Source organism: Capra hircus, chromosome 4, assembly GCF_001704415.2.
Source record: "Capra hircus breed San Clemente chromosome 4, ASM170441v1, whole genome shotgun sequence".
NCBI classification, from domain to species: domain Eukaryota; kingdom Metazoa; phylum Chordata; class Mammalia; order Artiodactyla; family Bovidae; genus Capra; species Capra hircus.
Genome location: NC_030811.1, coordinates 92,710,838 through 92,726,303, shown reverse-complemented (window position 1 = coordinate 92,726,303; position 15,466 = coordinate 92,710,838). Strand labels below are relative to the sequence as shown.

At 45.4% G+C, this 15,466-nt stretch overlaps 1 protein-coding gene across 1 annotated transcript; it reads right to left on the bottom strand.

Moving 5' to 3' along the window:
* Positions 7,287 to 9,273, bottom strand: TWIST1 (twist family bHLH transcription factor 1). Its single transcript, XM_018047345.1, has one exon. The coding sequence runs from the start codon at positions 9,131 to 9,133 to the stop codon at positions 8,531 to 8,533; it is 603 nt and encodes a 200-aa protein (XP_017902834.1). The 5' UTR covers positions 9,134 to 9,273; the 3' UTR covers positions 7,287 to 8,530.

Sequence of the window (15,466 nt, the reverse complement as noted above, 5' to 3'; positions counted from 1 at the left end):
TGCTAAAAATGCCTTCTCCTCGCTATCTAAAAGTCTGCCGCTCCCCTCTTCCCAAATACTGTGGATTTTTCTCTGGCGATTCCCCACCCCCTACCCCTTCTCTCCCCTGCCCTACCCCCAGCCCCATTTGCTCTATTAGTTGCAGTCTCTCCGGGTGTTTTAAATCAACAACAACAAAAAAAGCTCCGGGCAGGGTCAGCTGGGAGCCAAAACAGGCATATTTGGGGCACACTATCTACTTGGTACCACAAGTATGGGGGTCCTAAGAAGGCTTCCAGTCAGGGACCTGGAGAACTCGCTCCCTGAGTGCGGGGGGCGCAGGAGCCCGCCTTCGGAAGAGTGGGCAAAAAACCCCGCAGTCCAGTCCCGGGACCCGGTTCTGCCAAGAGAGGGGACCAGAAACTTGGATGCAGAGGGCACTGTCAGCCCACGGTTGTTTGCAGGCCTGGACTCAGAAGAACAACCACTTTGGTTTAATTGGGGAGGAAAGGAGGCGGTGGGAGAAGGGGGAGAGGGGATCACGTTACGGAGCCTCTTGGTCCCTAATAGGTAAAGGAAAAGCGGAGTCTCAGAAGCGGTTATTAATAGTAGATTGTGTGTGTGGTAGTAGTATTTCATTAAAACCATATCCTGGGACAGCGAGTTGCTTCTTTCATGTTTCTTTGCTTTGTTATTACTCTGACAGAAGTTCCAAAAACAGGATTTTCCAAATCAAAGAATCCCTGGAGTCTTCTCCCCTTCCCAGCCCCCTTACTCCTTCACCAGACTGCTCCTGGTATCATTATCCCTGTAAGGATCCTTATACTCTTGATTTAGCTGGAGGACATTTAATAGCTGACTGGATTAAATATTGCAGACTCCAGCCTGGGCCATTTGAAAATCCGGGTCGTGGACTATGCCTAACTTCAGAGAAGGAAAACTGATCTATGGGATGTGTTTTAAATTTCACTCGGTCGGGGCCTGGAGAAAAGGAAGAGGAAGAAGGATTCTCTGCCCCAGGTCTATTTTACACATTTACGAGTTAGAAGTTTTAAAAGGTGTGTGTTGATAGGGGGTAGCAAGAGGAGTCAGGGAGGAATGAGGCCAAAGGCAACCTTAACAAGAGGCTAACTGAAATGTCCTTCTTCCATGCGGTGAAACAGGGGCTTCATAAGAACATTTTCAAGAATGCTGATCTGGAAGGAAGGGTTCTGCCCTGGGAATGGAACCCCAGAATTTAGGGGTGCATCAGCAGACCTCTGGGAAGGATTCATTGTCATTGCTAAAGTTGCAACACTGAGAAGTTCTGTGTTCGTTCACTGCATGTTGGTGTTCAACAATGCTAACAGTTCCTTGGTGTAAAGTTTCAGGAACAAAAGAGGAAAAGAAATGTGGACTGTTTTGTCCAGTACTATGTTTAGAAATGGAGGTCTGGAAGCCTCAGAGGAGAGCTTTACATAGCAGAGTCAGCGAGTCAGGGTCCAACCCAACATTCATCAAGGCTGGGCAAATGCAGAGGGGGAGGATCTGAGATTTTAGTCCAAGGCCCTTCCGGATCATCACCATATATGTTCTGCACCCAAAGGTGACAAAGCAAGGTTAAGTTCCTCCAGGGATGGCTAGATGGGTGTTTAGATTCCATGCTATGGAGAAAAGAGGTATGTCTGTTCATCTGGTCTTGTGCATTAAAAAAAAGAAAAGAAAATGATTAACCCTTAAAGCTAATGTGATCACTTCGAATATATTTCAATTCTGATCACACCTTTGGAAATCCAGAAAGGACAGAAAAATTCTGACAGTCAATTTTAATTTAATATTGTGTAAAAAATACTCCAACTTTGAAGTTCTGTTTAAAGAAGAAAGCTGAACTGGTGGCTAAAGAATAACTGTAAGCCAGGTGCAATGTCAGTTTAACAAAGACGGGAATAGTGTTGCATTTGAAGGAAGAGTCACAGCACAGGTCACTTAATATACAACCTTAGAGTTACTGTCGACAAATATTTAAAACCTTAACATGGACAGAGAACCAAGCCTGTGCCACATGGTAGGTAACATTCACAATAACCCCCATGAACCTCTCTCTGAAATACAGAGAAAGGAATTAGACTTCCACAACTGGGCAACTGCTAATTCATTTTAATTTTGTTTATAAAGCGAACTTCCTTCTTACATGTGGGGGTGGGGGGGAAGTCCTATCTGTACAAGTCATTAAAAAAAGAAAAAACAAACCTTTCAACCAAACCAATGATTTAACTTGGTAAAGTCCCTACCCCATGGGCGGCTGGGATCCCCAGCGCTCTGGATCCTCCCCAGGAGGGAGGGATAACTCGCATGTCTTTCAGCTCATTCAAGCATCTTGAAGGTTTCGGGTCTGTCAGGCCTGGCATTCCTTCGCTCTTCTTATCACTCTCTACCCCTTCAAAAAGGCAATTGATTAGTTTCAGCTTTTCCCAACCGAGATTTGATATGTTTCTCAGGATCAAACGTCTTTGAGAGGCTAAGAGACTAACGTGGGGGATGGGGAATGTGAAGAAAGAAAACACGGGCAGGAAAGAAATGCGCCCTCCACCTAAACCACCCACACCCAAGCCACCTAGATGAAGGGGTGGGGCGGGGGGATGAGGAAGGGATGGGGTAGGGTGGCGCTGGCCAGGGGATTGGACTGTGACCCCTTCTGGAAGACGCACTTAAGATGTGTCTTCCCTTTCCGGAAGCAAACATTTAAAGGAGAGAATAGATATCTAGCGGAGGAGGCTGATGATTTATGCCTGGGTTTTCCTTCCAAGCATTTGTTTCCCTTATATTTCCAGGCGTGGCCCCATTTGCAAGTTATACATCTGTTCTCTTCACGTGACATTTCATAAAAGCCCTAACATCTGGGCAAGATAAACTTCCTTCAGGTACCTGCTTAACTTTTCACTTGTCACGCTCGCCTCACGCCAGGCGCGTCCCTTTCCCCTCTCTGCCTGCCTCAGTGGTGGGGTCTGTGGCGCGTTTTGTTCTAGCTAGTTTCGCTGGGAAACCTCTGCCCCCCCAGCCACAGGTGACCCAACTTCACCCCCTTCCTAGCGCCAACCTTTGCCAAGGCCAGTTTCTTCCGCAGAAACCGGTTCCTTACGTCTCCTGCCTCTGGTCCCACTGTCCAGGTAAGTGACGGCACCATCTTGAACCCAAGGGGAAAAGTCATATTTTTTCTGATTCCGGCATTAGACCAAAAACAAAACAAAAAGCAAAGAAACCTGCTTAAGCAGCAGCAAACTCGCGCCTAAATTCGACCGTCTCTTACACATCCATATACCTCAGCGCAGTGAGTGACAAGGAGCAGCTAATTTTGATTACTGCCTTTGCATTGAGCATTCGCTGTCTCTGGTAGAGAGGAGGCTTTACAGAAACTTCATTTCATTTGCTCACAATCTCCCCTCCCCCCGTCCCCCCAAAGGCTGCCTTCTGGGATGAATGCTTTTAGAATTGCTTTCTTCTTTTTCTAATCTGGAATTTTGTTCCTCTGGCTCCAGCCTAAATGGCCCGCATAAGCACGAAGACACATCCACAAACGCGGGGGCGGGGGCGGGGGGTGCGGAAATAGAAGGAAAAGAAAATAGTCCACGTAAACAAGAAAGGCTGCAGGGGGATCCAGGCCCTAGCTGCAGCAAACCCCAAACGATCTCATTGCAGGGCGCCCACGAAATCCCGGCTATAATTGAGTGTTTTCTTTGAGGTTTTCTGACCATGTGCTTTTTACCATGGTTACTGTGACTCTGATAGGAGAAGCTGGATATTTATTATGACCCGTCCCATCCTTTCCCAAAGGCTTATCTCCGCGGCCCTCATAAAGAAGAATAGAAAAGGAGAACTTTCCTGCCAGTGAGTTTAACCTGCCCCACCTTCCAGTGACCTGCCACATGCTCCTTCTTACTTTATAGACATCTGGGAATTCCATACATGCCTTAAACTCCAATTACACACCTTCTTCAAAGGACACGTGCTTTGATTTGCTAAGAAAATATTAGGAGGGCTCACGTTCTGGGGCCTGGGGACGAAAGCAAATGGAAAATGTATCCCATGGCCTATTTACTGGGTCCATCTTTTGCTGTTCAGTAAGCAAGTAGTATTAATAATCCCGTTTGCGTTTTCGAGGGCTTCGGTTGCTAGGTGCCTGAGAATCAGTGGGGTGATCGGCTTTCAGAAATTATGAGGAAACCTATTTCTCTTTCCGCTTTGCTCGTACACTTTCCTTCCACTTTTGCTGGTGCTGGGGGCGGGGCACGCTTTACGGCAAACCAGGAGAAAAATCTGGAAAAGTGGCCCCCGGGGAACCCCTCTCCCGACCCTTGTTTGTGGCTGATGCGGGCCTGTCTCTGGAAATACGAAGTTGGGCCTTTGCCTGAATCTCTTGCTGCTGCTCCCCTTGCTACCGCTGACACTTGGAGCCGCCTCCTCCGCGCGCAGCGGCCCGACGCGGGGCCAGGGGCTGTCCACGCGGTCCTCGGAGGCCTCGGACACTGTCGCCCTCCCCACGGTGCGGCCCGCCCGCCACCCACGCCGGGGAGTCCGGGCCCACCCCCGCCCGCGCTAGCCGCAGGTGAGACTCCCGCTCCCCACGGAGTTCTGTTTGGGTTTCCGTGGCGTTTGTTCCCCGCAGGTTTGTTTGTTTTTCTTCAAATTACAGATGCAGGGAAAACCGCCTGACATCATGAGAGTGGGACAAACGCTCACTTTGAAGGATTCCTGGGCAGGACTTCAAGTGAAATCATATGCCTGAGAAGAACTTGATACCGGTCTAGAGAAAATAACCAGTTCTGAGTTTGCCAAACCGTGGAATGTGCAAAATGCTCGACTTTTTTGCAAGAGGCCAAATGTCCCTTAAAAAGCTCCATTATGAATATGAGCCTGAGGACCGAAGGAGCGAGAAGCTTGTGTCCTTGCTGAGTGTGGGGGAAAAGGACACAGGTTGTAAGAGTTTCTGCTCTTTAACGTTTATTAAAATGTTCCACTTTGGGGAGGGTACCTGCAACTGTGCATGAATTATCATTTGTGCATGTGTTTGTTAGCAAGTGTGTGCATAAAGAGGGGAAATGTGTGTAATGGGAACACAAATGTACTGCTTTCTTATGATTGAAGCCTATCAATCCAACGAAATTAAAACCATGATTAAAAGATCATGTGCACAGCAGAGGAAACGTTCTTAGTTATTTAGAATTCATCCAAGACAATCTAATAGAATACTTTGCCTTCACTGAATATCTTCTGGCTAAAGGGTAAAGACTCCTGGGTCCAGACACCACATTGAATTCTCACTTCTGAAACAGGTAATTCATCTTAAATGCCCTTTAAATAAGAATAGGTAATAAAAATGAAATGAGATGAAAATAGGAAACATGGATAGAAACACAGGTGCTTCACTTCTGTTATGAAGTAGAATTGGCATTGTGGTGTGTAAGGGATGGGGAAAGATGGGTATACAGAAATAGTCTGGCAAGCTGAAAACTGGATTTTTATAGTTAATATTTTCCACTGTGAATCCTTCTCACTCAAAGCAAAACTATTCACCACATTTCTTTCATTCATTTATCTGAAAATCTCAAGAAAAATATTAGCTTGTTTAGTATTTTGTATTACTCAACATAAATGTGACATTTGCTTTTCTCCCAAGTTGAGTACTCTCTCTCACACACACACACAAGAAAAAAAGAAAAAAGGCAAATGGAAGGCTACCTTTTTTGAAACTTTTAGTTTCTATATCATCAGAGATAAGATCGGAATTACCTTCTCAGCCGGATGGTCAGCTCCATTCTGATGTACGTCAAGAAATCTGAAATATCAAATAGTCAGACCAAGCTAGTAACAAGATTCCTCCATGAACACTTTAGAAAATGGAGGTGGTTCGATGACACAAAAGAGAAAATCACCTTCTAGATGCCCTCCCTCATTTTCTAGGGCATCCTCTTTACAATTCTGTTTTACACACACACACACACACACACATGCACTCCACAAATAATCAGTTTCTGTCCTGTTATTTTATAAAGAACTATAAAAATGTAAAAAAGCATTTCCTGAAGCTTTCACTAATCTTTTGGTATAAGTAAATTCTACAGGCTCCTTACTGCAAAACATGGTCTAAAATACTTACAATAATAAATTTACAATATTGTTATGTCAGCATTCTATGATGTGTGAAAAAGAGGGGAAACCTTCAGGTAATATAATAACCTCAACCAGAGCTGAGCAAACACTGTTTCGAGTCATACATTTATTTGCCATAGTCATTATTTGAATTAGGCAGCAAAATTATTTTCCAGTTCGAATACATCCCTAATTATACTTGAAGGCAATAAGCTGGATATAACTTAAGAACTTAGTGATACAAACTCACTATTTCTAATGGTATTCATTATAAAAGCTAGTATTTTTCTGTCCCAGAAATAACTAGAATGAAATAAAAAGTCAAGTGCCATTTGTCCATGTTAACTCTTTTACTTAACTGAATCAGATTTTGTATTCATGTAAGTAACCAGGGAAAAATTCTATGGATAAATTTTACAAAATATAGTTGCTAGTGGACTAGAAAATAAACAGCTATAGCATTTAAAATTGTAACTGTTCCAATAATTACTGAAGATACTGAAAATTCAGCTTCTTTAATTGTTTTCTGTGTAGTTGTATGGAGCAGCTTGTAAGGAGCTTGCTTTCCAAATGGAGATCAATATGGGAAAATATTAACTTTGACTTTTTGTTTTAGCAAACAACATTAAATGTCATTCTTGTTCGTGAGAGAAAGTTAAGCAAAGTATAAGTGGAATCCTCTTTCATGTGGAATTAAACTTTATTTTCTATACATTTGTAGTCATTTACATGTGTGTATACACATCTATCTATAGATAGGTAATTTTGATAACACTTTATGCATACTTTCACTGAAATAAACCTATTACTTAAAAGTCCTCATAAAGTGTGGAGAGTATGACAAAAACACACAGTAACAAGAGAAAATAGTGCTGACTTCCACTGCTTATTTGCTTAACTGTTTTACAACTGCATTCTCAAAATATAAGCAAGAGAGGTGAATAACTTAAGTTTTTGCTGTCTGGGGACCTGGTAAGAGATGAAGGAGAGATGCTAAGTTCACTGAACACCAAATGGGAATAATGAATCTTTCTACATAACATGCCCCTACCTGTCAATAACTAGTTTGAGTTTTTCACTGCTTTGTTTATATTAATGCCCTCTCACCCTCCTGGGTGTCTCCAGAGTTAAACAAGCAGGTATTTACTGCCAACTTAGTCCTTTAAAAATATAGACCAAACTTTAAGGTTCTTACAATTTTCAATCATATTTATTTATTGCAGAAAAATAATGTACAAAGATATTTACAAAACAATCATAAAAATATGAATGCATTTAGACACCGGATCTATTTGCATTTTACCGTGGGTCATCAATAAATAAATAGAATGTCGTTTTTTGTTATTTTAAGTTTTTTTTTTCCCTCAGAGGAAGAATGAAAAAAGGAATTAACTGACTGTGATTTTGTGAGTCAGTTTGATTCCAGTATTTTTATTTCTAAAGGTGTTCTTAAAATTCCTCTGATCGTTACCATTTTAAAATGGAGAAAGTCCATAATGATGCCTTTCCTTTCAGTGGCTGATTGGCACGACCTCTTGAGAATGCATGCATGAAAAAATAAAAACATTCTTCGTCAAAAAAACAAAAAAACAAAAAAAAAAAAAAGAGGAGGAACACAAACAACTGTTCAAACTTCTATCAGAATGTAGAGGTGTGAGGATGGTGCCGCTGCCCGTCTGGAAATCACTGTCCACGGGCCTGTCTCGCTTTCTCTTTTAAAAGTGCGCCCCACGCCCTGTTTCTTTGAATTTGGGTTCTGCTCTTCTAATTTCCAAGAAAATGTTTGGCAAATATATTTATTTTTAGTTATCCAGCTCCAGAGTCTCTAGACTGTCCATTTTCTCCTTCTCTGGATGACATCTGCAAAAACCCAGAGGGGGGGAAAGTTGGTTATTGTTTAGGTCTCTGTGGCTGTTTTGTAAAACTAGTGAGCACTGTTCTTATCACCACCACGGAGAAATTGCGCTGAACAACCTGGAAGGATTTCAGCCCAAGGGCAAGAGGAAGTGGGTGGGCGGAAAGACGGAGGAGGTGGAATTTGGAAACATTTGTTTTAAGGAGAACGAAAACTTAAAAGCCAAAAGAAAGAGAGGCGCTGGCAAGGCTGTCCTTACCCGTGACCCTCGAATCTTTTTCAGTCTTCCCTCCTGTCACGCACACTCACGCACGCGCACACCCCTCACCAGGGCGCATCCTCCTCTCCCTAGCGGGGACTGAGCTCCCTTCCAGGAACGCGCGGGGGGATGAGGTGGCGGTGCCAGGTTGGGTGTGAAAGGGGAGTGGGAGACGGGGAGGAAGGCCAGGTGGACCGGGAGCCGCACCCCAGCCTTCACTCTGTCTGCCACCTGAGCGGCGACGGGGCGCAGAGGCGCCGGGTCCTTACCTAGGTCTCCGGCCCTGCCGAGGGGGTGGGGAGCTCCGCCTGCTAGTGGGACGCGGACATGGACCAGGCCCCCTCCATCCTCCAGACCGAGAAGGCGTAGCTGAGCCGCTCGTGGGCCACATAGCTGCAGCTTGCCATCTTGGAGTCCAGCTCGTCGCTCTGTAGGACCTGGTAGAGGAAGTCGATGTACCTGGCCGCCAACTTGAGGGTCTGGATCTTGCTCAGCTTGTCAGAGGGCAGCGTGGGGATGATCTTCCGCAGCGCGGCGAACGCCTCGTTCAGTGACTGCGTGCGCTGGCGCTCCCGCACGTTGGCCATGACCCGCTGCGTCTGCAGCTCCTCGTAGGACTGCGGACTCCCGCCGCCGCTGCTGCTGCCGCCGCCGCCCGCGCCGCCGCCGCCGCAGCCCGCAGACTTCTTGCCACGCTTGCCTTGGGCCGGGCTGCCAGGCTCCTCGCCGCCTCCGACGCCCCCGCCCGCGGCCCCGCCGGGCCCCGCGCCGCCCCCCGCGCTGCGCCGGCTGCTGCGCCGCTTGCGCCCCCCGCGCTTGCCGCTCGGGGGCTGCTGCCGGTCCGGCTCCTCCTCGCTGTTGCTCAGGCTGTCGTCGGCCGGCGAGACTGGCGAGCTGGACACGTCCTGCATCATCTCTTGGGCGGCGACGTGCGGCCTCGCGGGCCCGGGGCAGAAGGGCGGCCCGGGGAAGAGGAGGAGAGCGGGGCGCCTCAGCCCGCCAGCTTCCCCGCGCGCGGCGCCGGCCCGGGCGGTGCGGCCCGCGGAGGAGGGAGCGGGAGGAGGGACAGGGAGGATCTCCGCGGGGAGGGCGCGCGGGGGAGGCGGGGAGGAAGGCGGGAGGGGGAGGGGACGGTGTGGATGGCCCCGAGGTCCAAAAAGAAGGCGCCCAACGGCCGCACGCACACCCCGCTCGGCCTCCTGGAAACGCTGCCGGTGTCGGCGAGCCCGCGAGGTGTCTGGGAGCTGGGCGAAAGCTGCAGGCTTGGAGGCTCTTATACCTCCCGTGCAAGCGGAAAGTTTGGGGGCAGCAGTGTCATTGGCCTGACGTGGGGAGGAGGGACTTTTCGAAGTTTTATAGGAAAGTTTCCGCTTTCCAGCCCCCCTTTCTCCGTCCCCACCCCCCTTCCTCGGGGTCTAACAATTCGTCCTCCCAAACCATTCAAAAACGACCTGGCCCAGGCGGCCGGCCCCTCTGCCCGCCTCCTCGCTGCCCTCCCCCTTTCTTCCCCGCCGCCCTCCGCCCGCGGGCGCGGGGCGATTTCCTTCCGCGCCGGAGCGCGCGGGCCGCACCCCCGCACCCGGGCGCAGCCCGGGGAAGCGACCGGAGGGGACGGTACCCGCCGCCTTGTCGGTCCCTCCTGGAGCGGCTGTGACAGCAGCGGCGACACCAGTTTCTACACAGTGGGTGGAAGTCTCAGCTCGCCCCAGTACGCTTTAGGTCCGTGGCGCGGTTTGGGATTGCTGGGGCGGGGGTACTGGCAAGAATACCTGCGACGGCTGAGCCCACCCTGTGGTCAGGTAAACCAGGCCCTGGAGTCCCAAGGGCCAAAACACCGTGGCTGGTCCTGAGGTCGTGGGCGTTTCTGAAGACGTGGCCGCGCCAGGGACTGTAGATCTGCTCCTCGGCCTGTTCTCTCATCCTTCCTCGAGAAGCAGCTGGGCCTTTCTTTTCCCTCCACAGTGACCCAATCTGACGTTTCCCAACACCCAAAGGACTACACCTCCGAAGGTGCTAGAAAAATGCAGAAGTTCATTCCCCCGAAGAAGGCAGTCCTGTTCTTGGAGAAGGCAGCAGGGCAGGAGGTGGCAGCGCAGTGTCCGCCGCGGCCCTGATTGCCTGTGCTGCTAGCCCAAGGTGGCGTGCCCGTGGCCACTTCAGCCTCATCCCCTTCCCACATAAGGCCCTGCGTTATGACTGTAAATGTCGGCTGTGAGAGAGTGAGATGGGAACTCAACATTGCCTGGACACGCGAGGCTGAGGGCTGCGAGGGCCCCCTTCCCCACCCTCATTCTCCACTCCTAGGAGATTCAGTAAGCAATTCTGTTCCGCGTGCCACAAACGCACCGCAATTATTTGGACACTTTAACATTTTAAGCGTTTCTATTTAATAAGTCACAATGAAGAGGCCCAGAAGAAGGTGTTAATGTAGATTCTGGCAAGTCGGAAGCAACAAAAGTTGGTGAGCTGGAAAGGAAAGGAAAGGATAGGAAAGGATGCTGCTGTGAAAGAGAAGCCCATTTTTGCAATGCCAGGCTTTTCTTTTTTTAACGAGTCGGGAGAGAATAACCGTTCTATGTTCATTTCTTTAAGTTGCAAAGCAAACCAGAAGTCAAAAGCAGTAGTTGGTTTTCGGGGCACATTTGGGGGTGCGGAAGTTGCGTGCCCCTGTGTTCTGGTACCCTGCGCAGGCCGAGGTCTGCTCACCCTCTCCATCGTCTGGACTCTAAGCAGCGAATTAACTCAGAGAAGCTTCCTTTTCTGGGCCAGACGGAGGGTCTCGGCCCACAGTGTCCGGAGGAGCAGGCGGGAGCCCAGGCGAGGCGCGGGCAGGCCACGTGGCTGTGCCCCGCTGAGGCTCGCGGCTGCAGTCCGGTCCTAGAAACCCTGGGGTCTGGAGCGCCGGGGACCGGTTGAAGGGTTCAGCCTTCTAGCGAAGTGAGGACAAGAAGGAACCATTCCGCGGAGGGCGAAGGAGGCTAAACTTTCGTGGGAGGGGCGACCTGTAGGGTTCATCTATCACTATTTTTTACAAATACTCATAGACAATGACCACAGCGTGCCAACATGCCCGCTTCTCGGGTCGCTGACATATTTTTAAATGAATGCCTGTCTGAAAATCAGATTCTACTTGACCTCCACTTAATAGTTTACAGCCGGGTCTTCTTAAAACAAAGCACATTCAGATAAGTCACTCCTGTGAGTGCATCTTCTGCCTACAGGATATGATTTCTTGGAGCAGTTAGAGAATAGGCAGAAATTGTTTTCTTGACTTTTGATCTCTGAGTATTCCGCAGTTCTTATTTGAACATCACCTATATCTGTGGGTGGTGGTGGTGGTGAAGATCAATCTCAAGTGTTATTTTCACCCCCTTTCAGCAGAATACTCGAAAATAAAGAGATCAAATAATTGGACTCTTTCCTTTGTGGCTATGGGTAAGCAAGACAGGCAAGTGTGGGCAAGGTAAAGGAAACCTTACCTGCCCAAGGGGAGTTGGCTGGGTGGGTTGGGTACTGGGATGAAAATAGGGGGAGAGAAGCCGAAGGAGAAACCAAGTCCACAACAGCGCAGCATTAGCTGGCCCGATTTGCAAAATCATCAATCTCTAAGACTAGTTCCGTTTAAAATGAACCCAGCCCTTCTCTGGGCACTCAACTTCAGGAGATAAAGAGCTCCTAGCCACTGCCTACAGGGATCCCTGGGAGTGAGGCCATGCTATGGATGCCGGAATGCTTAAAATAGGGTTTAACATGAATGAACTAAACCAGAACTATCCCAGGCACGGAGTCTTCTTGACCGAGTCACACTGAATGACTTTAGTTCTGGGGGGAAAAAAAAGAAACAAAAAACATTCTCTCCTACTCTTCAAAGGAATGAAAAATGAGGATCAAAGTTCTTGAGTGTTTAAAAGTTAGTTTTTAAACAGAAGGTTGTAGCTTGACTAATGAGTTACCTCTCAAAAGGTCTGAGGCTTGATGCTCCTACTTTGCAAACTGGAACCTTTCCTGGCCCATTGTCCCATCTGTATTCTACTTAACATTTATGTAACAAATTTCTTATCGACACTTGCTGGGGAAAGAATAAAGGCAAACTCTCTTTTTATGTCCTTAAGAGTTGAATATAATTCTGGATATTTTGTATATGCAACAATAATGATGACTTCCACAATATTTGGTTTACCATATGAAAACTTATGTAGTTCTAAAATACCAATTTCAGGCTCTTTAAAAAGGGTCTTAGGAATTTCCCTTTGGGGCTGAACTCAGTCTGACTTCAAGGATGTCAGTGGAAGACTACCTTCTTTGGGAATTCTGAATGCATTGGAATTAAATCATTTAATCTAAAATAAATGCCCTAAAAAATTAGCTGAAAACAAAAAGTTTTTCTTTTGCAATTGGATAATTCAAAACGAGCTTTGTTTTCAAACTGCAAACTTGGCATGTTCACAGTCCTTCCTGAGGAATGTGTACTGTGTTAAAATGTGAAAAAAAGAATACTGTTAGAAGTAATAGAGTTACGAATCTCATACTCAGCATCTGCAAAAAATATGTATGTATCTATATTCTTAAAGTTTGAATCTGCACTGGCATTCTCCTAGCAACCTTTATAAATACTTTCAGAGAAGGAAAAGAAACATACATACATTATAACATTAGCAAGATGGTACAGTTTGCAGTTTGGATTTGCACAAAAGGTGAGCACTTGAGTATGGTCCTACTCTTTCCCCTCACGTTTTGGATGACCTACCTACCACCTGTTTGTTGGCTTAAGAGTTCTGTGAAATAATTTCTCTGGATTGCATGAATGAAGCACAGAAACATTCACACAGAAGGGGGCGCAGATTGGAAAAGGCTGCATTTGAGTACATCTCAGATGAGAATGTACACATTAGATTTCATCTTGTTTTGAATACTTCATAGGGATTGGGATTGCCTGCTTCACTATTTAAGTGAGGAAATTTTAAGTGGAATATAAGGGTCTGTGTCAGCACAAGTGACCTGAATAATTGTATGAAAGCAGATTCTTTTTTCAGTGACACTGGTAGTTTTCAGGATGTTTTACCTTCTCCTAAAGAGGTCATTCTCTTTCTCCTTTAATGATAGTTTAATTCATAAATTTGACTGATTCTACCTCTTTCTCGATCTTCTTTAAGAATAGGATAAAAAAAAATTATGAAATTTGAAGCTTCCAATTCAGAGATAAAATGGAAAAGTATAAAGCACAGGAAATTGAGTTGCCAACAGCACCTCAAATGAGCAAATCAAATTTTCAGTAAATACTAATCTTTAAAATATCTGACATTCTGCACTGAAAATTAGGATGGGATTCGGAGACATACAACAGACTTGTAGGGAGAGAAGGATCAGTGTGGAAACGTATAGAATCTTGAGGAGTCTCCCCTCATCCCTTTTATCACCTTATTGGGTTTGCATGCTAGAAAGTTTATGTCCAAGCTTTGCTGCTACTTAAACTGGTTGAAATATGCTCTCACTTATTTCAGAGTTGCTGGAATGACTGAAGAAATAATGTAAGAAATACACAGTTATCCATAGCGGCTTTTATCATGGCCACAATTTTCCTACATAGTAATCATTTTTATCTCTTCTTTTTAATCATCTGATGATCAAATAATTTAAATATAAGTTGAACGATTTACATTCTGTGTTTTTCCTGCTAAAGTTCCCTTTCTGATTACTCACAACTTTCATCTCTCTCTTCACTTCAAGGGATTTCCTTTTTTCACAAGTGGCTTTTCCTGAAGCCTTAAATCCTATTTCCATTGTTTGGATTAATTCTTCCTGCAAAAACATGTTGTTTTTGCCAGTGACCACAAGAGGACACAATTTCCCAGAGAACTTTGTTGAAAAGGAAACTTACAAAAGAGGAAAGCTATCAAAATACTAAAAATATTACACATCAAAGAATGTCATTTGTGGAATGTCTATTTGATTTATGTTACTTTTATTAATTTTTAAAAGCATAAAAATGAGTTGGCATTCAGCTTTTAGATTTTGGAGGAAGATTTTATCTTTTTTCTTTATTGGAGAGCATACAAGAAAAGCATACATTTAAGAAAATACACTATAACCCTATCATTCTAAGGGAAAATACTTTACTACAGCAAAATTTTTTATGAAACAATTTTGTTCAAAGGTAAAATTATTTTTATATTAGCAAATTTTGTACAAAATTCTCAGTGACCTGAAATTCTACTTTTTAAAGTTTTACAGCCATGTTTGACAGTGCAAAACAATTTTTTAAATATATTGCTATTCCAAAATGCCTTTGAAAGTCTGAATTTTCTGCCTGGGCACTTGGGATGTCTTTACAAGAAAAATTAATGGAAATTGTTTTATCTTTTGTCAGTTATACTTTAATGCACATGTAGCTTAAGACTGAAAATTATTTTTCCAAGGTATGGCAAAACAGGATATTTAAATGTATTGACTTATAACACTTGCACAGGATTATGCTATATAATGTTTGATGTAATTTAAAATCACCTTGCTCTTTCTTACTACTTTTTAATCAAAACAAGTTTTCAGAGTATTTGATTACTTGCTAAGTTAAGGTAAATTCAAATAAGTTATGTTCTGATATTTTTCTGGATGAATTTTGTATCTGGTGAAGTGCCATGACAACCAGGTGGATAAATCCCTGCTTCAGTTAGAACTCAGTGCTTTTGCTTTTCATTTGTGTCTTTTGGTAGATAATTCCCAGTCACATTCTCTGAGACCCCAGTGGAGGGACTGAGGAATGGACCAAAAGACCTGGAAAAGGAAGAAGAAGGAAATACAAGAGAGAAGGAACAGAGTGAAAATAAGGAGATCAAGAGAGACAGAGCAGAGTGTGGAGAGAGGTGAAAGAGACACTGGGCCATGTGAATAAGAATGAGAGAGAAAACGAGAGAACCAGGAGCAGCATATGGGGGGACTAACAGGCTTACAAGACAAGAGAAAGAAAGAAATCAGTGCCCTTCCCGGGAGACAGAAAAGCACTGGGATTATTTGCCTTGGTTTCTGCTCAAAGAGACTGTTGCAGGTGGTTGCCTGTCCCTTTGTATAGGCATTTTGTTTTAAAAATCTCTGTCATTTTCAACCCACTAAGGACAAAAAGTAAGAAATAGGGTGGAGGGCATGACACTTTTAATTAAAGTTGTTGTTTATCTGATAGGTGAATGCTCATCTATTTAGAATGACAATAAAGATAGTCACATCCTGTGACCATGAATCTCAAGATGGTGGCA